This window comes from Ictalurus punctatus, chromosome 4 (genome assembly GCF_001660625.3).
Source record: "Ictalurus punctatus breed USDA103 chromosome 4, Coco_2.0, whole genome shotgun sequence".
Lineage (NCBI taxonomy): Eukaryota > Metazoa > Chordata > Actinopteri > Siluriformes > Ictaluridae > Ictalurus > Ictalurus punctatus.
In genome coordinates, this window is record NC_071284.1 from 21,575,137 (window position 1) to 21,602,835 (window position 27,699).

Below are 27,699 nucleotides of genomic sequence, written 5' to 3' on the forward strand. Positions count from 1 at the left end.
CATGTGACCAGCGAGGGTTGGGTTTAAAGATGACTGGAAGCCATCTTGGCCGTTCGCTGTAGAGCCCCAAAATATCACATAGGCCTAACTCTTAACAGTTCGTAAACAATAAATAACGAGTGGCGTGGAATATAATTGGTGAGTAGACTTGAGTTAATGTAACCGGAAAACATGATTGTATTTTATTAAGAGGACAGTCGAGGGTATTTGAAGGCTTTTTTTGTTCCAACGTTTTCTGTTCCGGCCTCCAGGGTAGGTTGTTTTTGCTGTCTGTTTTGGGGGTCTTCTTGGTTATTTTAACTCGGTAGCAAACTGGTCCCCGGTACATTTGAATAAACCACAGATGACTGTCCCGTTGCCTAAACTTGGATGATTAGCAATGGAAACGCTAAACAGTCCTTCCGGTTCTTCTGTTAAACTTTGGTACTCTTATGTGTTGTTTAGTTAAGAGAGCCAATACACGCCCGCAGAGACTACTAGCGTTAGCTGGGTATTATGTAGCATATTAGCTGGCCGCTAGCAAACAAGCGATTTGTTCATTTTGACAATAGCGTCACTAACTATATGAAGATACTTGTTGGCTTCGTCAAATTAAACAGTTTAAACATCAGGTTATACAGCATATTCAAAATAATGTAGAAACAAAAAAAACGAAGCATTACGTGGAACAGTGTATGGTTATCTACAAAGCTGGACCTACTGAGTGTACGTTATTGTTTTGTAGTGGCTATATCGTTAGCTAGGTAATTTGGACATCGTATTTAAAACAGACTTGCTGTGTATACAACACGTTTATCGAATGATCGTACGAAATCGAAAATATGCTTTGTAAATTGTTGAATAAAATGCTAAAGCACACGGCTCTCTTTTTGGAAATAACCAAAACGCGTTTAAGAAAACTCTCTAACATTTAGTAACGTTAGTTAGTGTGGTGCCTGGCAGTTAGCCTGTATGCTAGCGTAACTAGCCGGCTTAACCAAATTGCCTTTTGTACTATCCAGATGCAGGCTAACGTTATCGCAGTATTGTTGCATTCGACTTACCTCACAAGTGGGAAGTTGGAGCTTGGACGTCATTTTCGATCTCCGTGCATTCGTGGTACAAGATTTTTTTTTTAGATTATTTTCACGGACGACCCCATGTTCGTCTTTGGTTGGCAACAAGTTAGCTAGATAGCTGTGATGAAGGATGTATATTTTCTCCTGTATAGTTATATATGTAATATGTCCGTGTGTTGAGTGATCTAAAACAAATACGTGTGTATACACAGTATAACTCGTTTAAAGGTAAGAAGTGCTATTGTTTGCTACTGACGTTGTGCGCAGCCATATTGATTTGACGTCACTCCCTGAACTTGGAGACGCTTGTAGTTGAAAAGACTACCCTGATTTACCGAGGGGGATTTTCTGTCGTTTCCTGGTTGGAACCTGGAAGTTGCGACCTCGAGTCAAACGCAGCACATGTCCGTCTGGTTTCCAGCTTTTTTTTTTCTTTTGCTTTTTTTTTCTGCTCAAAGACGAAAATCCGATGTTGTATGTTTTGCAAGACCCCACTTTCCACTTTTTTATTGAACTGCCTGCTTTTTAATGCATGTAGATGGCTTTTTTAATGTAGTAAGTTCACTTAAGTATTTTACCAGAAAAGGTCTATTTGTGCATCTCTTGTACATCTTGTGCATCTCTTGTCTCTTTTTGCCATGAAATAGCCTTAGATGCGGACATGGCATTAAAAGCTACATTACTTCTGAGGCTATTACTTGGTATACTTGTTCTGACGCTATCTAGCTGTGTAGATACTTCACATGCAGTTATTCCTTTGCTAGCTAGCCTAAATCCTGACCTGACTGTGAAGACTTGCTTATTTGGCAGCTGTTTGATTTCTTGCTCATGACTGAGCAAAAAATAATTAGCCAAGTTTCCATCCATTTTTTTTGCGCTTTTCACTTATTGATAAAGTGAAAGGAAGGTGTTTTTTATTTATTTATTTATTTATTTATTTATTTATTTTTATTTTTTATAAATATGACGTTTGTGAAATTTGCTGTATCCTGCCTGATTCATCCAACTGGCCTTTTACTTGTAAAATGGTGTGTGTAATGGTTTAATTTCACAAATAATTGCAATTATGTGAAATATCAGATCACATCAGACCGTCGGTTCTGACCCAAAAGCAGATAGTCATCCTGTTCAAGCTGGCAGCCTGTGCAGAGTAGAGTTTTGGGGGAAACCTTTGGGGTTAGTAAAACGACAGTAAATTGATGTTATATGTTGTGTGCACAGCTATTAAAGAGAAATTCTTGCGGCATGGCCGGAGTGGAATCCGTTTTCAGACCGGGAGTTTAATGCCCAAGACCAGCCCATTGCTTGGTTGTATCCATATATATCCATTTTAATAAATGCAATTTTGAAACAAATTATATGAAAATGAAACATTAATGTGTTTTTGCTACAAAACATCCAACTGTAACATTGAGATATTTGCATGCAAATTTGAAAATTGCAAAGACCTTAGTTGTCAACAACAAAATGGGGGAAAAAATGAATATGCATCTCAAAGAAAGGCCTTCTACCATTCTTTACAAGCTTTGCTTTACACACAGAACTGAAAATGGCAAAGCCCTACAGCATCAACCCTTTGGTTGGAAACATTGCATATGCCATCAAGAAACAACTTGTATTAATTATTGGTTAATTGACCTTTGTGAACAGAGTAATTTAGTTTGTGCTCTGAAACACCATGAACATCTTTCTTTTACTCTAGGTTGAAAACTTCAAATCATCGATTATGAAAATTGAGAGGAAAAGGAGTGGATGCAAAGAAATAAAATAACTAGATGTCTGGCTGCTTAGCCTCTCTCTGGTTTGTGAGGTTATAATTTGGAGAAACTGGGATATTTCTCAAGAGACTTCCAGTTAATTCCTACTTTCAGAATTTGTGGATAATTACTTGGGTCATTTTTACATTGAGATGTTTTACAAAAGACACATATTCTTGAGGAATAAGTTGTGAAATATAATTGCTTGAACTTTGGTTTGGACTGTTCCAAGGACATCTTAAATTCAACAAAAAGGTATACATCCCAGTCTCTTTGGGCCCTTTTTTTTTTTTTTTTTTTTTTTTTTTTTTGCCAAGGAAGACATAAACAGACATGAGTGCAGCCAGAACAGAGAACTCCGTTATTCTGGGCTTGACAAACCAAAATGGCCAGAAGAGAGGCTCTGCAAAGCCAACAGGGGGACCTGGTGGAGCTGGCGGTGGATCTCAAACATCACAGCCTGCCCAGATTAAAGCTTCCAGTGCAGTCAACAATGGCAACTCCCTGCCTGTGCCCACAGCAAACACTGTCATCAAGTAAGTACTGATTTCAGGAGCACCTGGTATAATGTTGTGCATTGTGAATTAGATTGTTCTTTGATATGGGAGTTCTTGTTATAGGGTTCTTTTTTTTTTAATTGCACGTTTCCTCAGTGTTTTATTAAAACATGATTTGTGCTTTGTCAGACCTGGGGATGACTGGAAAAAGAATTTAAAGCTTCCCCCAAAGGATATGCGTATGAAAACTTCTGTAAGTTATGTCATTTAAAAAATTGCTGGCAAGGATGGGGTTATACAGGAATTTGCTTACCTGTTTTCTTTCTGAACATGCAGGATGTAACTGCTACCAAAGGGAATGAATTTGAAGATTACTGCCTGAAACGGGAGTTGTTAATGGGCATTTTTGAAATGGGCTGGGAAAAACCATCACCTATCCAGGTAAGTACATATTCTTTAGTTTAGGAGTTAAAGACCACATTAACCCTTGTCTGTCCTTATGGACATTTTTTGCCTTTCATTTTAGTTTTTTTTTTTTTTAATCATTGTCTGTGTTAATGTAAAGTTTTATTTGAATTTTTTCACCTTCATTTGCTTACATAAATCTATTTTAAATGAGGTACACAAAATCGTTATACTCAGGACCTTAAGGACAAAAATGTCCCCAATGAAATGTATTCAAACTGCAATATTTAATCTCCATGATGTTTAAACATAAAATCATGTTTTCTGTTTTAAGTTTTTTTTTTTTTTGTTTGTTTTGTTTTGTTGACAAGGTTTCAAAACATAGAATAAGGGGGGGAATCAGAAATGTATACTATTTTCATCTAATGTATACTATTTTGCATCTTGAAATTGGAGTTGGGTTTTTTTTTTTTTTTTTTTTTTTTTTTTTTTTTTTTTTTTTTTTTTTGTAATTTATTTTAAAAAAATGCATTACACAAGTAAATTTTTCAAGCATTTTTTGTTTTAATCTTGATTGACTTGCACCTCAAGGAAAAAAAAAAAAAATCCAGTATCATAAAATAAAGTATTTAAATTACAGAAATGTTTACCTGAGAAGAGCTCTAATCAGCTAATTAACTCAAAACACCTGCAAAAGTTTCCTACACCTTTCCTTACAACCTTTCCTAAAAGGTTCAGTACACACAACTGCAATCATGCGAAAGATGAAAGTAAATTTTGCATTTCATTTGGAATTCAAGGTCCCAGAGTCCGCACGGTGGCTTAGTGGTTAGCACGTTCGCCTCTGGGGTTCGATTCCCCCCGGGGCCAGTTTCCGTGCGGGGGTACTCCGGTTTCCTCCCCCAGTCCAAAGACATGCATAGGCTAGGTAGGCTGATTGGCGTGTCTAAAGTGTCCGTAGTGTATGAGTGTATATGTGATTATGCCCTGCGATGGACTGGAACCCTGTCCAGTGTACCCTGCCTTGTGCCCGATGCTCCCTGGGATTGGCTCCTGGTTCCCCTGTGACCCTGAAGAAGGAGTAAGCGATAGAGGATGGGTGGGTGGATGGATGGATGGATGGATGGATGGTCCCAGAGTCTGGGGGAAGAATGGATAGGCACAGAATCCAAGTTGCTTGAAGTCCAGTGTGAAGTTTCCAGTCAGTGATGATTTTGGGTGTCATGTCATCTGCTGGTATTGGTCCACTGTGTTTTATGGAGATGTTGATTTCTTTTTCCAGCAGGACTTTGCACCTGCCCACAGTGCCAAAACTAACACATTATAAAGTGCCAAAACTACTAGTAACTGGTTTGCTGACCATAGTATTCTTTAGAGATGCACCGACGTATCGGCTGATAATCGGTATTGGCCGATAAAGGCTATTTTTCCCGCTATCGGCCGATAGTTTAAAAACATCCGATCAGGTCTGATTGTAACCTGTCAATCTCAATTTTACACCGGAAGTAAATTTTATGAAGTTTCGGTGTCGAGTCAATCCCAACCCCCCCTCCCCCCCACTCACCCTTGTGCTGAATTAAAGGGCCAGTTCACCGACGCATATAAATATGTGTATGTATGAAAGTAGAAATGCTTTTGTTTTTGGTGAGTGAATGTGAAGCCTAACGGGGGGGGGTCTTTATATAAAAAAAAAAAAAAAAAAAAAAAAAAAAAAATTCAATGTTGATATGAAGTAACATTCACCAAGTTAAGAAATCTTACTTTAATCTTCAGAATTTATAATGTGTTAATTTGAGTTATGTGTCTTCTGTTTGAGACCAGTTACTGTGAAACAACTTGTTGAAATTGAGAGAATAAAGTTTTTATTTGCATTTCATTCAGAATTCTTTTAAATTAATCATTAATTTATAAGAAGGCATAAAAGGCAGAACTATTGGTATCAGTTATGGATATTGGCAGATATCAGGCAGAATAATCGGTTATCGATATTGGCTGAAAAATTTAGTACCGGTGCATCTCCAGTATTCCTGTACTTGTTTGGCCAGCCAACTTGCCTGACGTGAACCCAATAGAGAATCTGAGCGACATCAGACCTGACAATACAGACGATCTGAAGGCTGCTGTCAAAACAACCTGAGCTTCCATAACACCTCAGCAGTGCCGCAGGCTGACTGCCTCCGTGCCACACCGCATTGATGCAGTAATTCGTGTGAAAGGAGCCCTGACCAAGTATTGAGTGCGTACGTTAACATACTTTTCAGAAAGTCAACATTTCTGTATTATAAATTCTTTATTCTAATATTTTGAGATACTGGATAATTGATTTCCTTGAGCTGTAAGCTGTAATCAAGATAAAACAAAAAGGCTTGAAATATTTCACTCTGTCGAATGAATCTAGAATATGAAAGTTCCACTTTTAATTAAATTATTGAAAAAAATTAACTTTTCTATAATATTCAAATTGTTTGAGATGTACATGCTTTTTCTTTTTTCTGATTCTGCTGTATTATAGAGCACTGCAGACCAACTGAATAAATGATGCAGATATAATTGTGTGGGTGTGTTTGTATGAATATCCCGGGGGGGGGGGCAGGTGTATGAAAATTGTGTGAAAACAGTTTGAAAAAAAAAAAATATTGTCCTGGAAATCACAAATCCCACCCATGTATGAGTCAAAGTTACTGAGCTTTGAAGTTTTTTGCTTTATATAAAGAACCTGGTGTTTTAAAGGGTTAAAATTCTGAAAATGAATGTTTTGGTAGTTATCGGAACTGATGCTGGTTTATTTAAAAAAAAAAAAAAAAAAAAAACCTACGTCAGTGAAGGGGGGGGGGTTGTATAATTGACATTTACATGTCATGACTTTTTTTTTTTTTTTTTTTTTTTTCCTCAATTGATGCACAATAGTTAAGATCTGCTACTTTATGCTCAGTAGCTACAGTATGTACAGTTATAATGCAGTCAGTAGCTTAATTTAAACTTTACTACTTTGATGTAAAAATTACCACAATATAGTCTAAAATGACCTGACATGCATAATGTGATTACAGCAGGTGTGAGGAGGATGTCTTTGGTCAATTGTAGCTGCTAGTTGTTTGCATTAGCATTAATTACCTGTTAACTAGGTCGCATTGCTTGCAAAACTCAAGTTGGTACTTTAGTTAAAATAAGTAACTTAAAAATTTGAAGGGAATTACATGAACTATGCATGTGCTCTGCTTTAAACAGCTGCAGGGATACTTATTGAATTATTGTATTGTAAAGTACCCCTGATAAACACATTTGTTTAATTTTCATAATTTAAACCCCCAGTTTATGTTTGTAAATTCCATGTATGGAAATCTGGCATAGCTTCTGTGTTGCAAGCATGGACAAGGGGAAAATAAGATTCAGCCAAGAGCTGAACTCCGATAACACAGGTTAAGGTTCATATAGGACTACAAAATTGTCTCTCAGGAACCTGACTGATTTGCCTGTTCCCTGTAGGAGGAGAGCATTCCCATTGCATTGTCTGGGAGGGACATTCTGGCTAGAGCCAAGAATGGCACAGGAAAGAGTGGTGCCTACCTCATTCCCTTACTTGAACGTATTGATCTGAAGAAAGACTGCATACAAGGTAAATGAACCTGCATATAATCTAGTTTCTATACCGGCTTGTTTGATGCATTTTAATGGGGACCTTCTCCCAACTCCCTCTCTTTAGCACTGGTCATTGTCCCCACCAGAGAACTGGCTCTGCAGGTGAGCCAGATCTGCATCCAGGTCAGCAAACACATGGGTGGGGTTAAGGTCATGGCAACCACAGGTGGAACCAACCTCCGTGATGACATTATGCGGCTTGATGAGACTGGTGTGTCCTTTTAAATATACAGGCTCTAATGACTTTCAATAAGTGTCCTGCATTTAACCTGGTGAATTTATTTTTTTTTCTTCCTTCTTCTTTCCCCCCTCCTCCTCCCCCTCTGCAGTGCATGTTGTTATTGCCACTCCTGGAAGAGTGTTGGATCTCATCAAAAAAGGGGTAGCCAAAGTTAGCCAGGTGCAGATGATCGTGTTGGATGAAGTAAGTATTGGAGAAAAGTATTGTTAATAGGACTGTTTTGGTCTGAACATGCTGTGCATGTTCACCTCTTTTTAATGTTTATGGCCCTTGCAGTGTAAGAGACACAAACAGGAAACTTGGTTTGTAACTGTAGTTTTCAATTGGATAGTCCCAGAATCCTTTGTTCAAACGTCTACTGCAATGACTTTCATGGGATCTTTGCTGTAACGAAGGGCAACTTGACGCCAAAAAGTTATTAGTTATTTAAATCATTTACATATTCTAGTTGTTAGCAACCTGGAATTATCTAACGCGGATGGATCGCTAAACTGCCCCAATGGTATAAAACTGTGTTAATATTCTTATTAACGATTACAAAATAATGAAATGCAACATATTTTGTTATATTTTGACACTTTGTCAATAAACATATATAAAATATACACTGTTAAAATTACATACTTATAATTCATGCACTAAAATGGTGAAAGTATTGTTGTATTTTTATTCAATCGCTTCAGTCACCATAACAAAATTAAAATCATTACAATATTTAATATTTTCATAGAGTAATTTTATCATGTATAATTTTCATGGCTTAGAACGCCTTCCATAAAAGTTTTGTTTTATGGAATCTGAGGTAACTTGGCTGTCAATGTATGACATGATCAGGAAGAAAATGGGTTTGCCATAAAACTTGCCTCGGGTGTCGTCACTGTTTGTAGGACTACCAGAGTGATAAAATCTAAAACTTTTCTAACTAGGCTAGTTTAGTATTTCTAGCCAGGAGAGGCACAGCTAAGCTATATGTAGCTCCTACAATGCCATGCAAAGTACATTATATTTCCTTATGCTCTGCTCATATCATATTCACATAAACTGGAACTAATAGACATTTACACAACTTGTTTTCCTGTTCAGCTTCAGAGGATGTTGCTTTTTCAGTTTTAACCCCTTTATTGGTATAAAAAAAATGGCGTTTATCCATTTTTCCCGACACGGACTGCGAGCTATCACTTGGCAGAATTGAGAGCTTTTTGCCACGACTATTTCCACGCATTTTCCTGTAAACCCTGTCTGATTGGTCTTGCCTCCATTCACTGAAGATATAAAATTACAATACCGCAGCAGTCTTTTACTAACGTTCAGTTACGTAGTGACCAACCGCTACAGGTGGATAACTATTCGGGGGCTAAAGGAAAAATTTTGGGGGGGCTACTGCCCCCCTAATGCCCAGGCCAGGTTACGCACCTGCCTAAAAACAATATTAACCTCTCTTACTGGTAGCCAAAAAATGGCATTTTTGTCTGTTTTGGGGGTACCTGTGTTCAGCATTGATTTGTTTTGCGATATCACACACCACAGTAGTGGTTAATGGCTCATATGAAAGTAGACACTTAAGACTTTAAGAATTAGCAGTTATTTCAAGTATTTCTTCTTTTACCTAGACTACTTGGGGTGCAGTATTCAGGGTTGTTTTTTTTTTTTTTTTTAATTATAAAAAAAATTATTTACTTTGAACACAAATGTTATATCTTCACAGCAAATGTTGATATCAACCCCATCCCTGGTCTCAAGGATGCCCCAAGTACTTGTCCATGAACACCCAAAATATGAGGAAGTTATTTCTAACCACTAAAATTGTGTGTAAGGTTATCCAAACACAGGTTAAAACCTCTCCAAATGGCACCAAACGTCTCCAGATGACATTAAACCTCTCTAAATGGCACAAAGCCTTGCAGACTTCTAGAAATAGCAAACTTTTTTTTTTAAAAAAAAGGCACAAAATAACGTCTCCAAATGGCACAAATTGAAAACATGGCACAAAATGAAAACAGATGGCAGTAGCATGAACTCTGTTTCTTTAACATCTCCCATATTCAATTTGTGAATTCCACATGAACCTGGAGTGACTGCTATTTTTCTGCCCAAAGATTTAAAAAAAAAAAAAAAAAGTCAAAGCATGCAAAATCGAAAACTAGAAAACGATAGGGAGTTGGTGCTTCTCGATTATTTGTATTAGGGTTTGTATCTTTTTTTAAAAGTTTATTCCTATAAAATTAATTTTAAGTTATCAGCACCTGACCAAAATGCCTTGTTTTACATTTTCACACAATGCTTACAATGTACCAGCTTAAGAGCCCATTGTGGATTATGCCACAGTGAAACACAGTAGTGATACTGGAAATGTTTAGAATTTTCTTAATTTCTGCATGAATATGATCCAAAACATCAGATTTTCACACATCATAAAAGTACATAAAGTAACCCAATAAAAAAAAAATTGGACCAAAATTATACTTGCTCATTTATTTGTTGAGGAAAACGATCATATTACATCAATACTACATATCTGTGAGTGGCAAATGTATGTGAACCTTTGCTTTTAGTATTTGGTCTGATGCCCTTGTGCAGCAATAACTGCAACTAAATATTTCTGGTAATTGTTGATCAGTCCTGCATGTTGGCTTGACTCAGTTTACTGCGTAGCTTCAACTCTGGGATGTTGGTGGGTTGCCTCACATGAACTGCCTTCTTCAGGTCCTTCCACATTATCTATTGGATTAAGGTCAGCACTGAGACTTGGCTATTCCAAACCCATTTAACTTTGTTCTTTGATAGAATGGCGCGTGTGTGTTTAGGGTTATGCTGCACGACTTATTTTCTCTTGAAATTCAGTTCACTGACCTTATATTTTCCTGTAGAATTCACTGGTATAATTCAGAGTTTATTGTTCCATCAATGGTTGCAAGCCATTCTGGCCCAGATGCAGCAAAACACACAGACCATGATACTACCACCACCTTGATTCACAAATGGGATAAGGGTCTTATGCTGGAATTCAGGTGTCCCCCCCCCCCCCCCCCCCTCCAAACATAACACTTCTTGTTTAAAATAAAAAGTTGTTTTGGCATCATCTGTCCACAAAACATTGCTACCCTATCTGTAGTTTGCTAAAGCTACTTGAAGAAATGTTATTTTTGGAGGAAGTGACTTTCTCTTTGCAACCCTGCCATACACACCACTGTTCGGTGTTCTCTTGATAGTGGATTGTAGTGATGGGAAGTTCAGATCATTTTACTGACTCGGATGTTTGTCATTCAGCAAAATGAACAAATCTTTTTTCGAGTCATTTCAGCGTAGATTAATTAAAATGTTAAATTCAGCACATCTAGTACTTAATAAACTATCAAATAAACTATAGGTTAATGCAACCAAGGCTGAATTATGAGAAACAGAAGTGTATGTTAATTAATAGTTTAGCTGCGTCTTCAGGCTATGCAGTCTATTAGTTCACCTTACCTCCTGATCAGAGTCGTTCAGCTTATGCGGCGGTCACCGGAAGAACGAGTGACTCGAGAGATGAACAAATAATTTCTGTTTCCGCTACAGAACCTATGGGGATGCTAAAGTGCATCTGCGATCAAAAATGAACAAATCACTCCGACAACTCGTTGTTCCAGAGTTATATTAAAGATTTGTTCAAAATTGATGAATCGTTCATGAACACATCACTAGTGGACTCATTAACATTAGCCAATGTGAGAGAGACCTTTAGTTACTTAGAAGTTACCCTGGGTTCCTTTTGGATTACTACACATCTTGCTCTTGGAGTGATCTCTGTTGTTCGACCACTCCTGGGGAGGGTAAGGATTGTCTTGAATTTCCTCCATTTGTACACAATCTGTCTGACTGTGTACTGGTGGAGTCCAAGCTCTTTAGAGATGGTTTTGTAATCTTTTGTAGCCGGTTGAGCATCAACTCAACTTATTATATTGTTATATACTTGTTATATTGGATCACTTTCCTCAATAAATAATCAAGTATAATTCTCATTTGTTTAATTGGTTTATCTTTCTACTTTTAATTAAATCTGTTTTAGGTTGTGTATATATGCGGACATAAACTCTAAATGTTTCACAACCTTTCAAGCACTACTGTACATTACAAATACTGTGCTTTTGCGATTCAGCTAGTGACTTCAATAACAGCCCCATTTAATATCAATATACATCTTGTTTTGTTTGGGTGTGTAGGCAGACAAGCTCCTATCTCAGGACTTTGTGCAGATGATGGAGGAAATTCTGAGCTTCTTGCCCAAGCAAAGGCAAATTCTGCTGTATTCTGCAACTTTCCCACTGAGTGTACAAAAGTTCATGGTAAGCCTGAAATAAATTGTTGCATGTAATTATCCTGTCTGTAATGCTGCATTTACATTGTGCAAATACGCTTGAGTGCCTATCCAATTAACGTAATCATAAAGGTCATGGATATGAAAAGCAAACACCTTAATCACTTCAACTAGGAATTTCAGGCTTTAAGGGATGTAATTGTATGCAAGAATTACCTCTGAATGACAGCAGGAAAAAATTTTTCACCGATCCCACATTTTATGAGTTTACTAAAGGCTTGATAGAGGGGGTTTGTTCATACTGTGCATCTTGTTTTTAACCTGACCTTAGATCTTGGGTAATGTCCCTAATATAATTGTTAGAGCATGAAATGTTGGATAAGATTATTATATGTGGCTTGTTTTTGATGTCTCTTTGATATAACTATGTAATGGTGGTTATGGTTAGCTTGGAGCCATGTTGTGGTACCATAACGTTATGTAATTCTGCTGAATGCTGTTGTAAAGGTGGTTTTAATTGTATATGAAATTCTTGGAATTGTTTAAAATTGTCATACATCCCTGTTGTATGAATTTGACCCCTCCCAGAATGGCTGCTACGTATCCTTGTGGCTAGGAGCAGGCACTGTTGCATTGTCTAGTTTCCTATAACTGTACTAATTTATTGTGTGTACTCTGTTGTTTTGGCTCTGTGATTGATTTTTGTCCTGTGCAGAATGCTCACCTGCAGAAGCCTTATGAGATAAACCTGATGGAGGAGCTGACCCTGAAGGGTGTGACCCAATATTATGCGTATGTGACTGAAAGGCAGAAAGTCCATTGCCTTAATACCCTTTTCTCTAGGGTAAGTTGCCTTCTGCAGACATGCAAATTAATTCACTAATTTTCTGCAGGAGAGCTTTTTGATCTTTTTGTTTTATAATTCCCCCCGCCCCCCACTTTATTGTTTAGCTCCAGATTAATCAGTCTATAATCTTCTGCAACTCATCCCAACGAGTGGAGCTCCTGGCCAAGAAAATCTCCCAGCTAGGTTATTCCTGTTTCTACATTCATGCCAAGATGAGACAGGTAGGCATATCTGCCTTTCTTTGCTGCTTATATACAAACATGGGTTAGATCTGGGATATTTTCAGTAGAGATTATGACTTCTGGTACCAGAGCAAGAGCTAAATGTACTGCTATCATCATATAATGGCTGGGCTTACCCATAAACCTCATACTTGTATGCATCTCGACACTTGTGCTTTGTGTAATTTCACAGTATTAATTAGACCACACTCTAACACCATCTCCCTCTACCAATGCTAGCTGTGGACAAATAATAAATTAATTATCTAGAAATTGAAAGTTCATGTGTACTTGTAATTGGTTTTACAGTGCCTTCGAAAGTTACATTCTTTAGGTACAACATTTGTAAATTAAACAAATGGGTTTGTGTTTATTTCCTATAAAACATGCTGCTGTTCACTTCTCCTGAAATATGCAGCATTCAGAATCCACCCTATCTTTCTTGGTCAAAGATGCTTTTTTTTTCAGTGCACACATTGTGCATGACTGGGGAAACTGTGCCAAACAACAAGAATGGTCCTCTAGTGGACAAACTAGTAATTGATTCTTGTCTGGGACTGTACTGTAGGGTTTGTTTCGGGGTCCCCCCCTTTATTTGTTTCTACTCGAGGGCCAGACCAGGCAATCAGGCTTGTTGGTTTTTTCAACCCCTGAGTTTCAGAATTGAGGTGTCACACCACTGATGTCCATTAATTCAGTTCAGTTTTATTTGTATAGTGCTGACCACGGACCTTGACGTTGATGTGAACATTGTCACAAAGCAGTTTTACAGAAGTATATACATTTCAGGTCTAAATTTTGAATCGATGAATTTGTCCCTAATGAGCAAGCCAGAGGTGACTGTGGCAAGGAAAAAACTCCTTGGGGTGACGTGAAGGAATCTTGAGAGGAACCAGATTCAAAAAGGGAGCCCATCCTCATCTGGGTGACATCGGACAGTGTAATTAATTGTATCTTCCATAACTGTGTGCTATATGATAAAACAAAGTGCAGTTGTGTTATCAGGAGATTCACCACAGTCTCAACATGAAGTCTATTCCACTGAAATCATGAACTGTCCACTGATGGAGACCCGGGCGCAAAGTCTTTGTGCAAATGTAGTCCAAAACCACCACAAGACATCACACCAATACTTCCGCATGAAATGTAGTCTAATGCCATCTCCACGGCTTCCAAGTGTCCCTGGGAAGAACATATGGGCCATTCTCAGCAACAGTGACTGGCCTTTAAGTGAAGAGAACTCCAGAAGCAGGGCACCAGGACGGTACAGGTCGGCCCAGAGAGCAGAATGGGGCAGGCCCACTGCTGCCTCAGGAGAAACGCCTGTAGAGCTTGAGTCTGATGATTTAGACATTGGTATCATCCAGTCTATGCAGGTGTTGACGTCATCTGGATTCTTTGTAGATGCTGGTTCTGAGCAGGAGCTGGCACATTTGCTAATTACTTCAGGATGGGCATCCTGAGGTAGAAACGGGAAACAAATGGACAAGGATTAGCATAGCTGCAATTCATTGAATTTCAGGCAGAGATGACCATGTACATTTTATCATTTTGCCATGGATGACTTGGAGTACCACTTTGAGATGCGTTACGCGACTGCTCAGCTAAAGAAATGTGTGTTTAAGTTGGATTTAAACTGGGAGTGTGTGTCTGAACCCCAAACATTATCACAAAGGCTATTCCAAAGTTTAAGAGCTAAATGTGAAAGCTTTATCTCCTTTAGTAGACTTTGATATCCTCGGTATTAGCAAAAGTCCAAAGTTTTGCGACCTTAAAGAGCGTGAAGGATTGTAGCACGATAGATTGGTTAAATACAAAGGAGCTTGGCCATTTAGGGCTTTATAGGCAAGTAGCAGAATTTTATAATCAATACAGAACTTAACAGGTAACCAGTGTAGAGATGATAAAATTGGGGTAATAAGAACATATTTTTGTGATTTGGTAAGCATTCTAGTTGCTGTATTTTGGAATAACTGTAGCATTAAGTGTGTAAACATGCATACTAAATTAACTTTTGTGGGGTTCCAAAGTGTGGGTTGTTGAACATGCCTGCCCACTTGGTAACTATAAAGTTAAAAAAAGCGCAACCACCTAATAGCTCTGACATCTGTTTGTCCTGGGTTCCTGGACTAGTGATTTATGCACCCGTTGCTTATGTACAGTGGAGTTGAAGAAATATAGGCGGTGGGGACATCTGAAGTTGGGCCAGGTGTAATTTCAACAATCTTCATAAGAATGTGACCTTGGACCCTGGGATGATGAACATATGATGCAATTTTATTTGTTCTGATTACCTTTGATTATCATGATCATAACTCTTTTGAATTCCTTGGGCCAATGTAATGAATGCCAATGTAAGATTGTGTTATTTGTAAGATGTAAGGAATGTCAAAGCTGGTTTCCAAAAACCTTTATTGTTTAACTTGAGGTTTGTGTTTAAACTTTATTTTTCTTGGTTTTACTGAGCTTTTGGGATCACGTCATAATCAGAATCATAATATTTATTTTGGCACCGAAACATCTTTATGTATTTGCTTCATCTTATCTGATATGGTGCTCAAAATGTTCTATTCTGCCCTTCCCTACAGGAACACAGGAACCGCGTGTTCCATGATTTCAGAAATGGTTTGTGCCGAAATCTTGTCTGCACAGGTATATACTTGAATTTTTGTTGTCTTTTGCTTTGGACAAAGCATGTTTCATCTTATCTTGGTCATATGATATTATTATTATTATTATTATTATTATTATTATTATTATTATTATTATTATTATTATTCAGATTTGTTTACGAGAGGAATTGACATTCAGGCTGTGAATGTGGTGATCAACTTTGATTTTCCCAAACTTGGGGAGACATATCTTCATCGTATTGGCAGATCTGGTAAGTGGGAAATGATGGGAATTTTTTTTACGCTAGATCTGTTTCATATGAGCTTTTGAATAAAGAGCAACACCTGTAAAATTATTGAAAAATACGTTTCTTTACCATCCCGTCTACCAAAAAAAGAATTCATGTTAGAACTCGCTGTACCATCACCATGAATTAGGGAACACATTTTTAAATTGCCAAGTTGTCAAAATGCATAATTGTGCTCCTCTGTCATGACACTAGATATTGACCGAACATCTACAATCATCTGTTTCCTTGGTGGGCTTTACTGAATGTGGCATGTGTGATCTGGGGGTAAAATGCTTTATGCAATGAATGGCTCACATAGATCTGCAACTAATGATTATTTTCATAATCGATTAGTTGGCCAATTATTTTTTATATATAAATATAAATAAAAAAAAATCTGATGGGGCAAACTTTCAGTACCCTTTTCATTTACTTAAAATCCAAACTGAGTGTTACAAATATAAACATCAGACTAAAACTTTACACAGCTGTTTGTCCAATTATAAGACTGAAAAGAACCCAATACACACACCAGAATATATTTAATTTATTTTTAACTTATGTATGTGTTTTTATATGTATAATATATTACATTTCTTTTATGGATGCACATAAAGCACTGAATTATTAATTTCGGACTGTAGATTAATGAAAACTCACCTTCACTGCATCTTGTGGTTTCTGTTACTCACTGCCTTTAGGCATGTTTTACTTTTGATCATAGTGTTTTAATTAGACATTACAGATCTTACTCACGCTACACTGTGTATCATGTCTGCATCGCGCTAGAGGAGCAAAATGTGGCCTCGTTACCAACAGACCACTTCCGTTATAATGAACAATAGAAGTTACACTGATGCAGCATATAATGACAAACTTAAATTAAACTAAACCTTTTAAGCAACTCGCGATAGCATCGCGGTCATGCTCGTGCTACACAAACTCTGGTTTGTAAAGTTTGATCTTCTCCACGGTGTTTAATATAAAATGCTCCCTTGCCTTAGAGGACTTGGAGGTCACACACTTTCTTCCTCCATGACTGAGGTCATGTTGGAAATAAAAGGTAACGTTGACATAAACGGTAAACTGAAGAAAGTCACTGTCTGTGACTCTAGGTATTAGGCTAAAGCTAGCAGCATTGCGTTTGAAGTCATGCACTACTGACTAGGAAGCGGATTACACTTCCGTTTAGGAAAAAACCCGCTAGTGTTCCATTTGAGATGATCTTTTCTAAAATTCATACACTAGACTGTAGACTACATAGTGCATAGTGTAAATGTATATTATGTCATTTGGGACACAGCTTTAGTATTTACTCTCCAATGCGTGTTTTCTTAACAGAAGTAACGTAGTGAGTAAACACACCCTGTGCCACACGCATACAAACTAATCAATAATGAGATTCGTTGACTATGATTTTCATAATCGATTATCGATTAGTTGTTGCAGCTATAGTCTCATAACATTTCAAGCACATTCCATGACAGTTAAAGCCCTGTACCATGCTAAATTAAAATCTTGCTAGCAATTGAGCTGTTTCTATTTATTGTGCAGTCCAGGCTTTTCAATTCACACAGTGTATAAAACAAACAGCATTAAATTTTTTAGCCTTATTTTGCTAAATAAGGCTTGTTAATGCAAATGAGATTTTCATCCCTGTGCTCAGTGCAAGTTAGAGAAGTGCTGTTTAAATTTAGGTAGGTCAATAGCCTAGGGATTGCCAAAGACAAAATAAGACCGTTGTAGCTGGGTCACATAACAGCCTGTTGCTAATTATTTTAAATGTCTTTAGACAAACAGCCACTGTGTAAAAAGACAATGTTGCAAGTACCTTATGTTGCATATGAAAAGGTGTTTGTCTGCTCTGAAAGCAAGTTTCATTTTCTGCTTGAGACACTTTTGTTGCACATGGTCTTTAATTAATGTAAGGAATAATTATCTTTAAGAAAACAAGCTCCTGGTTATAGACTGATCAACCAGAACATTAAAACCACCTGCCTAGTATTGTGTAGATCCCCCTTGTGCTGCCAAACTGATTTCACCTGTTCAGGCATGGACTTCACAGGACTTCTGATTGTTTGCTGTGGTATCTGGCACAAGATGTTAGCAGCAGATGCTTTTAAGTCCTATAGTTTATGAGGTGGGGCCTCCGTGAATCGGACTTGTTTATACAGCAAATCCCACAGATGGTCAGTCTGATTTGTGATCTGAGGAATTCTTAGGCCAAACGAACACCTTGAACGGTCATGTCCTTCAAACCATTCCTGAACAATTTGTGCAGTGTGGCAGGATGCATTATCCTGCTGAGAGACCACTGCCTTTAGGCAATACTGTTGCCATGAAGGGGTGTACTTGGTCTGCAACAAATTAGGTAGGTGGTATGTGTTAATGTAACAACCACATGAATGCCAGGACCCAAGTGTTCCCAGAAGAACATTGTCCAGAGCATCACACTTCCTCTGCCATGGAGGAAGACCACATCCTTCCATTGCTTCATGGTCCAGTTCTGCTCACATGCCCACTGTAGGCGCTTTTGGCAGTGAAAAGGGGTCGGCATGGGCTCTCTGACCGGTCTGGAGCCCCATGCACAGCGAGCTGTGATGCACTGTGTTCTAACACCTTTCTATCATAGCCAGCATTAGCTTGCCCATTTTTCCTGCTTCAGCAGGTGAACTGGCTGTTCACTTGTTGCCTAATGTATCCCACCCCTTGATAGGTGCTGTTGTAATAAGGTAATCAGTAGTATTCACCTGTCAGTGGTTTGTATGTTATGGTTGATCAGCGTATGTTGCTTATTATTTATGTTTAAGTTGGTCATTTAGCTATGACCTTGAGACTTAATAAATAGGAGTAACTAGTAACACATGCAGTAGTTATGACATTAGCCAAGTTTTCATATCAGACACCATTACAGCCATGGTCTGGGGCAGCATCTACAAATGGATAATAGTCTGCAGTTAGCAGACTGTTTTTAGATTTAATCTGAAATTATTATTATTATTTTTTTTTGGGTCCATCACTACACACAATTTCTCCCATTCTTCCTGCTAGATCCTCTCAAGCTTCATCAGATTGTATGGGCAATGTGTGAACTGCTGTCTTCACGTCTCTTCACTAATGTTTTGTGGGGTTGAAATCCCTTGTCCTGAAGCCACTCAGTGTTGTCCTGGTTGTATGCTTTGGGTCATTGTGCTTAAACATTTTGTATAGCCCACTGAGGAATGCATATTCTCAAGGGACAGCATTTACCTACTCCTGACTTCTCTCCACTAACTACCTGTGAAATTTAGAATCCAGCAGAGGATTTTTATTTGTTTTTAAAGCTCTACATGGGCTGGCTCAATCTATATTTCAGACCTTGTTAATATATGCTAAGGTACTCTGGTCTGCTACTTTTAACTGTTTCTCGCTCTTATTTAAGGCGTAAGGGTGACTGAGCCTTTTGTAACTGCACCTCTGCTATGGAACTGGTTTCTTGTATTAAAAAATAATAAAAAAATTAAGACTTCCAGCTCAATGGAGATTTTTAAATCCAGCTAGAAAACATTCCTATTTTGAGTTTTGGAGGTCTATAGGTCCATTGTGTAGTGTTTGAGTTTACATTTTTGTTGTGCGTGTGTGCATATTTTGTATATATATATATGTGTGTGTGTATGTGTATATATATATATATATATATATATATATAATGTGTATATATATGTGTGCGTGCGTATAAATGAATGACTATTTCCCCATCTATCTACTTCTGCTTAACAGACTAGCATTGTCTCAAATCGCATGATTGTGTACTATTCTAGACTTTTATTGAATGCTAACGCTAATGGGTTTTTCTATTAGTGTAATAGTGCATAACAATGTTCTGGAATTTGTAGATTAGTAAATAATTTTGAGTGTAAGGTCATTAAAAAATAATAATTTGAGATGCAGCTCATGACCATGATCAAGATGCTACTCTTGCTTAATGCAACTCTGTACATTACCTTTTTGTGCACACATAGCACTGGTGCTACAGAGGTTGAAAGTTTTGTAGCACAGGCCACACAATTGTATCACAAGAAGGGCTGACCGATTTGGGGGGGGGTAATCAATCAATTAGATTGGTTAATTAGAATTACTGTTAACGTGATTTTCACAATGTTCTAATCAAGATTGTACACGTTTTATATATGCATATTTTACATTTTTAATTAAAACATTCATAAATGCTACTTAAACAAATAGAAAGGAAAAGCAACCTTTGGCAGTGTTTCTTCTTTCATTTCTTCCTCACAGGCCATTTGGGGTTTTGGTTGAACACTTGGGGGGGGGGGGGGGGGGGGAAATGAAGTGGTATTTTTGTCATCTAACTTGCTCAACCTGCTGAGGTAATGGCATAGAGGCAAATGCTTAGGCATTATAGGACTGTTCCTTAGAAATTGTGGGAATTGGTGTTGAATGTATGGACTCTGCACAGCCAGGACATCGGCTAATCCCACAATAGACTACAACTTCAAAGTAAAATAGTGATGCACCATTGATTAACTTTACGAACAAACAAGCACACCACAAACACACTTCACACAAGCAAGCAGCTCTGTCTCACACGTGCAAAACTGTGTCGCATGGGTGCTACAGTGATTAATTCATTCATCGCATAGACTGATTGTTTTTTTGCATGTGTGATATTTCTTGCTGTACAGCCCTGTCATGACACAGAGCTAATCAGTATAGTTTGGGGGGTTCCCCCCTAAACATTGCTGTGCATAAAATTTCTGAAAACTTTTTGTAGTTCTACTTGGAAACCTGACAAACCAGGATATTTTGGCTCTTATGTGGCACCTTTTTAAATTGTATCCATTTTATTTATTTGTTTGATATATTTACATAAAACTTTATGGATGTACATAAGCTAAGCAGGCAGCTCATGCTGCTTCTGCGTGCACACACACACACATCATGCGTAAACCACCAGATTCCTCTGCTGGGAGGAACTACCTCCCAGACAGTTAGGTCAGTGCGAGGAATATTCCTTTGGTTTTTAATCACTTATCTTATGCGGATGGTCATGTTAGAATAATCCTACATTATAAATCTGTAATTAAAAAATGTGTGGCAGTTAAGACTTGGCCACAGAAAATTCATTGTTCATTTGGGGTTATTTGCCCAAAATGTTTAGGAATCCCCACAATAGTCATTTAAGAGCAAGCTAGAGTTTTTTGGGAAATATGTTCTGTTGGGTGTCTAATTTTGGAAGCCTGGTTACAGGCGATTGGGTGGGATAGTTGATCCGAGGTGCTCAGTCTATGCAGTGCCCAATACATTTCAGCTAAGTAGCTAACCATCATGTAAGTGAAGTTGATGTGCTAACTAGTATTAGTTAGCCAACGTGCCTATTGTATTGCTTTAACAAACCTAGTCATGTGAAAAAATAAGTACACCCCTTGGACATTGCTTATCCAAATGTGTCAAAGCCAACAAATGTTTGATCTGGTCAACAGTGCTTATTAATAGTTGATGTACAAAACCACAAGGAAAAATAGCCTTTTCAATCACTTATTCAACAGAAATTTCAATAGATGTGAGATTCTTCTGTGGAAAAAGTAATTATGCCCTTAGCCTCAGAAGCTAGTATTGCCACTTCAACAGAAATAACTTGTAGGCGTTTTGCATAATTGTTCACTAGTCTGTCATCGGCTTGCTGGAATTTTTTGCCCCTGTTCCATGCGATATTCTCTCAGTTGCAAGAAGTTTGAAGGTTTTCTTGCATTTACTGCCAGTTTCAAATCCTCCCACAACATTTTAATGGGATTCAAATCCAGGCTTTGACTAGGCCATTCCATAACCCTCCATTTCTTCTTTTTGAGCCATACCTTGGTGGATTTACTAGTGTGCTTAGGGTCATTATCCTGTTGAAAGGTCCACTTTCAGTTCAGCATCAACGTTGACCGATGGCCTCACATTATCAAGCACTCTTCATGATGCAGAATTCATAGTTGAATCAATGATTGCAAGCTGTCTAGTCCCTGATGCAGCAAAGCAACCCCAAACCATTTCCACCTCTGTGCTTCACAGTTGGCATGAGCTGCTTCTGCTGAAAATGTCTTTTGGTAAGCACCAATCATGTGTACTGTTACTGTGGCCAAACAACTCTTGATTTGTCTGTCCAGAGCACTTTGTTCCACAAGGCCTGGTCTTTGCCTACCTGCTCACTGGCAAACTGTAGTCCTTTTTAGACAGCAAAGACTTTTGTCCTGGCACGCCTCCCTTGCAGGTCAAATTTGTGCAATCTTTCAGATTGTAGAAGCATGCACTGTGACACCAATAGTTGCAAGACTCACTAGCAGATCATGTGATTCAATTTTGAGTTCCTTGGAGACTTCTTTTCAGATCAGATGAGCTGCTGAATTTGCTGGGACAGCCAGTCCTGGACAACTTGACAGTTGTTTGAAATCTTGTAGATTTTCCTTACAGTGGAATGATTCATTTCAAATAATTTGGAGATCTTTTTAAATCCCTCGCCAGACTCCTAGGCATCCCCCCTCCCTTTTTTTCTCTTTTTTTCCTGTCTGAAGTCTTTATGGAACTCTTGGCATGATGACACCACACACCTCAATAGCAACCCCGGACACTAAATGGATTCCACCTGTGCTCCCTAAGCTGGTTCTAACCATTGATGCCCAGTCTTGAACACCTGATTTTAATTCTATGGATTTGAGGGGGTGATAAGTGTGGGGGTGTACTTACTTTTTCCAAATGACTGATCTGGGTCCCCCCTCCCCTCAATTTAAATTGTGAAAGTTGCTACAAAATGTCAGTTGTCATTTGATGGTGTTTCACCTTTTATTAATATGCATTCTTTCAAAGACCATCAAATGTTTGCTTGTCCAAATATGTCAAAAAAGGTAAGTTTCCATGGGGTGTACTTATTTTTTCCACATGACTATGTAGTTTGCCAAAAATCACCTAATGCTCAATAGCTAAGCTGTAATTTTACTTGAGTTGCTTTACACGGTTGGCTAGCTAATCAGTTTATGGCATCTAGCTGGGCAGCACCTAGGTTTTCAGTGCCACAATGTCCTTGATCTTGTAATCGTAATATGTTGCATCTTGAACTTGCCAAACAACTGCAAATTTGTAAGCATCAAGAGACTTGTATGACTCAGTTTCTCTCTAGCATAAATGCTCAGTTTCTATGAGTGTCTGGCCATTGCAGACTAGACCTTCACTAAAGCCACTGACAAGGTGACTAGCCATAAGAATCTTCTGGACTTTACACCATTTGAACGTGTTAGGGAGTGCTATTCAGCTGAATGGTGTTTTTAGTGGTAATCCATAAAAAATAATATTTTTAGCTAAGGTATGTCCGGTTGCTAAATATAATTCTTGATTGATTATGTAGTCACATTTATTATAAATTAGCATCAGGTTGCTAGACTACTCTGGTCTTTTTGCAGCCAAGTTGCATGCACAACTTTTATTTCAAATGCAGATGGGTTCTTTTTGGCTACATTCCTCCTTCCCTCAATTCAGACTAGTCTTTCAGGCCCTGCCAGTGGGAATAACGTCCATGTCGTGATACCACCACCATGCTTCACCACAGGGATGGTTTTGTACAGTTGAGCAGTACCTGTTTTTTGCCAGATGTAGTGAGAGTTCAGTCAAATTTGTCTCACAAGATCCGTGAATCCTCTATGCTCTGCGTCCTGCAAGTGCGTGCCATATACCTTTTTATTCCAGAGTGGGTTCTGTCCTGTCACTCTACAAAGGCCTGATTGAAGTATTTCTGAGATGGTTGTCCACCTAGCAGGGTCTCCCTTCTCTGCAGAGGATGTCTGAAGCTCTGTTAGGGTGGCCATTTGGTTTCTGGGCACTTGCTTGATCAAGGCACTTCTAGCCTGTTTAGTGTTTGGCCAGCTCTCGGAAGACTTATTTATTGGACCTAATGAAAAGGAACACACCCATGTACATAATGTCCAGTCTTGATAAAGCAAACTAGATGCACCTGAGCTCAGTTTGGAGTGCCTTACCCATGGTTCTGAATACTTATCTAAATTAATATATTTGCAAACAAAATTGCTAAAGTTTTTGATCTGTCATTATGGATTATGTAGATTAATGGCAAAAAAATTATGTAATTTTAAATGAAATGTCTATATAAGCACACTTTGAAAAGTATTTACAGTAGTTAACTTTGCAATGTATGATGTCAAATTCTTTCCCCCTCAGGTCGTTTTGGGCACTTGGGTCTAGCTATTAACCTGATCACCTATGATGACCGCTTTAACCTGAAGGGCATTGAAGAGCAGCTGGGCACAGAGATCAAGCCTATTCCTAGCAGCATTGATAAGAGCCTGTATGTGGCAGAGTATCACAGTGAGAGCGCTGAGGAGGTCAAACTGTGAGCAAGAGAGGTAAAGCTAGCAAAGTATCGTATAAAGTCTAAAATGTATTCTGCAGTTCAGAAGTTAATGTATCTATATTGCTCGGCCCACACAACAGGTTTTTAGATTGGGTTTTATCCCCAACTTGCTCTCTCAAAGTTACTGAATTGAAGCTATTTTACAGGTCAGTAGGTTGGCCTAATAATAAGCCTCTTGATATTTTCAATCATATTTACTATTTACAACTGAAAACATGCAATGTTAATCATTTCACACTAGGTTAATCTTTTTTTTTAACAACTTTTTCATGCAGAAGCATTTGACTCTGATATTATTGATGTATAACTTCCTGGTAATTTTGTGGATAATCATCCTCTGCAAAATCTGGGCCTATGCTGTAAAGGCACTGTAAAGTTTATTATTATTATTATTATTATTATTATTATTATAGTATAATTAGTCTGGTGTGCATGCTTTTACAGTGAAAAAATTCTAAAAACAGCGTCTAATGCTCTTATGCAGTATATGGTTGGTTTAAATGGGAATTGTGGGGAATAGTTCTAATTCTTATTTGTTTTTGCAGATCACAAAGCCCCCAGCCACCATCCCACACTGTCTTTATTTCTCCACATTTTTTCCCTTCTCTTTTATTTTTATTTTTTGTCTTCCTATTTTTGTGCCACTGTGAGGAATTTCTTTGAAACAGGACAAGAATGGAGGAAAAATGTCATGGCCCTTAAAAGGACTGCTGCATCATATAACATTCTGAAGATTCTAAAGCACTTGTGAGAGAAGGGTAGAAGAGGATGTTTGAAGCTAATTATCCTATTTATTGATTGTGACTACTTTTCACCTAAATGAACATCAGCCACTAGCCCTCAGACCCAGCTTTTTCCATCCAGCACCTCTTTTTCATGTATTTGGTTATTTGTATGAAGTGCCTTAACAAGCAGTCGAACTTTGTTAAAAGTAATAATGTTTTTCTCCAGACCTTGCCCTTCTCATCGGTCACCTGTTTTGTTGTTCTTTGTTTACTTTTCATTTTTACGTTTTCAGGAGAAATCATTATACACCCCTGGTGTGTCGTGTTTTGTTTTTTTTGTTTGTTTTTGGGGGGGAAATAGACCAAGTAGATTTTGTGGAGGGAAAGAGCTGCCTCCAATACATATGTAAGGTGTGCAAAAGTGGCCTTTCCTCTCAAACTGGGTATTGATTGTGATTTTTGTGATGAAAGTGGGACTTGGATGTTTTCTCAGCATCTTTCATGTGCCCCTAAAATGGCTCAAGTGGCGTTTTCATTTGTCATGGAACATGTGCTTCTAGAGACTGACTCTTTCCATTTTTCTTCAGTGCTCCAATATGACTAGAGCCTTGCTCAGAGACTCAAGCCAGCCTTTCCCTCCTGCTGTGATTCCTCTGCCGGATAAATGTGGAAATATTGGAACTTCCCCCCCCTCCCCATTATTGTTCCATTGCAGTTCTCATTCATTTTGGGTGGCTACACATTGTCATAGATGTGCCATTGAAATCAATTTTGGCACAATGTAAACTTTTGTAAATACTTTCATTTCATTTTTAATGGATCTTTTATAAAACAAGCTAAAAGGCTGGAGGGTTATGTAAGAAACCTCAAAGATGCAGGCTTCTGTCAGCACTGGATGGCATCTCCTTCCCCTTTCCTGATTCTGTCTAGCGGTCACCTTTTTTTTTTTTTTTTTTTGGTGATTTAAAAATCAAGAAGGCTTAAAACTTGAAGTGACGTAAGATCTTTTGTTATATAAAATGGGATTCCAGATTTATTTTTGGAAGTATTGGCCAAGTTTAGTTACTGTGCACAAAATGTCCTTGAACAGTTCAAAGCTTTGCGCCCCCCCCCCCCCCCCCCCCCCAAAAAAAAAAAAACCTCTACCAGTGGTGTTATGGGCACCTCATCTTGGTGTTAGTAGCTTATCTAGATTACCTGCTCTCCAGCCTTTGCTTGTTCCACTGACTTACAAAGCACTTGTTGGGTCCCTGTTCATGGTGACATGTGAGGAAAATATTTGCATCATGTAGTAATGCTTGTTGCTGCAGTGCAGCTTTAATTGGCTAGCTGTGGGGTGGGTGGGGTCAACTTGTGAATGGTGTAGGAAACTGTTACACTGATGTTCATTGCCATTGGCACTGGTACATGATGCTTTCAGATGGGGGGAGTCAGGGAGTGGGGTTTTTGAGGGATGGGGGGGGGGGGGGGGGGGGGGATTAGGTGCAGTGCTATAGTCTGCCATTCTAAAGTAAATGCAAATAGTCCAAATATGGGGATTGATCAATGTAGCTCTCAAAGAAACGGGTCTTGCATTCGGGCCCCCCCCGCCAATTTTTCTTTAATCCAATTTTCTCAAATAAACTGCAGAGCTAAACTTTTACCTTTCTGTCCTGCATTAAACTTGGGACTTGTGTTTTGGGATTTGGCAATAGGACTGCACAATAGCCTGCTAGGGGCTGAAGAGGTGTTTAGGGGTGGGGGAGTGTTCTGAAAATGGGAGACTGCTGAAAACCAAATGTTTGTTCATTTTCTGTATTGAGAGGTTTTAATGACCCTCCTTTAACACTAAAAGAATTATAGGTAAACAGCATTTTTGTGGTTTGTTTAGGAGACCTGAATTTGTGTTCCCATTTTGAAGGCTAAGAGTACTTGCTGGGTTGGGGTTCTTCTAGGGTTTGGAATGGGGGAATAACTGGTATTTGTATCCCAATTGGCACTAACTGCTGACAGCATCAGGTTGTCTGCATGACATTGGGAATTCCTAGTAAATAAATAAACATGAGACGTTTTTTTCTTTCTTTGGTGGATCAAATTTGTCTACTATGGGATGCTGCAAAAGGGTGTGTGGGGTTAACAAAATAGGCTTTAGTGGTTGTCAATATACAAAACAAATTTGGTGATTTGTTTTGGAAAATTGCAGCATCCTATAAGTGGCATTGCTTTGAAGCCAGACTTTTATTCTCTCTTCTACAGTGGCCTGATATGCACGCAGATGGCGTATTAACATTGACCACATACTCTTATTTTTGGGGAGGGACAAAAAAAATAATAAAATGCACAATCTGTGTGGCTTTAGGTGAGAGAATGGAAGTCATGCAAGGTTTTGGCAGCTACCTTGCAATTTTTACTTTTGGGTAACTATTTGCTCTGGAGAACACAGCATATGCCCGGAGTGTTTGAATGCATGGTCAACTGTCTGAACAGCTAGGTATGATGTATGATGGTATGATGTGCTGTGGTCTTCATGATTTTCTTTGAAGATTGAGCTGGGGTGCGTCTCACCATATAGCTATTATCATGAAAACTTCATTTAAATATCTCAAGCTCAATTTTCAAGGTTTTTCTTTCCTGAGTTTAGGTGGGTTGGGAGAGGAATTGCTGCCCTGATGCATCTTTACTTTTGTTTTAGCACAGGGATGCCATATATACTTGAGGACTGTGATGATAAAA

The 27,699-nt window shown here is 38.4% G+C and overlaps 1 protein-coding gene and 1 long non-coding RNA gene across 10 annotated transcripts in view; one reads left to right on the top strand and one right to left on the bottom strand.

The window, feature by feature from the left end:
* On the top strand, positions 1–26,105 carry ddx6 (DEAD (Asp-Glu-Ala-Asp) box helicase 6). Of its 8 annotated transcripts, none has more exons than XR_001812317.3 (15): positions 1–138; positions 3,137–3,351; positions 3,502–3,565; positions 3,649–3,753; positions 7,204–7,333; positions 7,421–7,567; positions 7,686–7,780; positions 11,797–11,919; positions 12,607–12,735; positions 12,843–12,959; positions 15,548–15,611; positions 15,742–15,843; positions 24,070–24,254; positions 24,343–24,408; positions 24,538–26,105. XR_001812317.3 is itself a non-coding variant. In XM_017465305.3 (14 exons), the coding sequence occupies exons 2-13, from the start codon at positions 3,149–3,151 to the stop codon at positions 24,243–24,245; spliced, it is 1,455 nt and encodes a 484-aa protein (XP_017320794.1). In that variant the 5' UTR covers positions 1–138; positions 3,137–3,148; the 3' UTR covers positions 24,246–24,254; positions 24,343–26,105. The 8 variants fall into 8 exon arrangements, 4 of the variants coding, with proteins under 4 accessions (XP_017320794.1, XP_017320795.1, XP_053534027.1 ...); XR_008393901.1 differs by having other exon boundaries at positions 24,808–26,105; XR_008393899.1 differs by having other exon boundaries at positions 24,070–24,408.
* LOC124627780 (uncharacterized) overlaps positions 13,455–27,699 on the bottom strand; it is a 28,130-nt gene continuing 13,885 nt past the window's right edge. For both annotated transcript variants that reach the window (XR_008393902.1, XR_006982312.2), the window contains one exon: positions 13,455–14,418. This is a non-coding gene — a long non-coding RNA (uncharacterized LOC124627780). The remainder of the gene's footprint in view (positions 14,419–27,699) is intronic.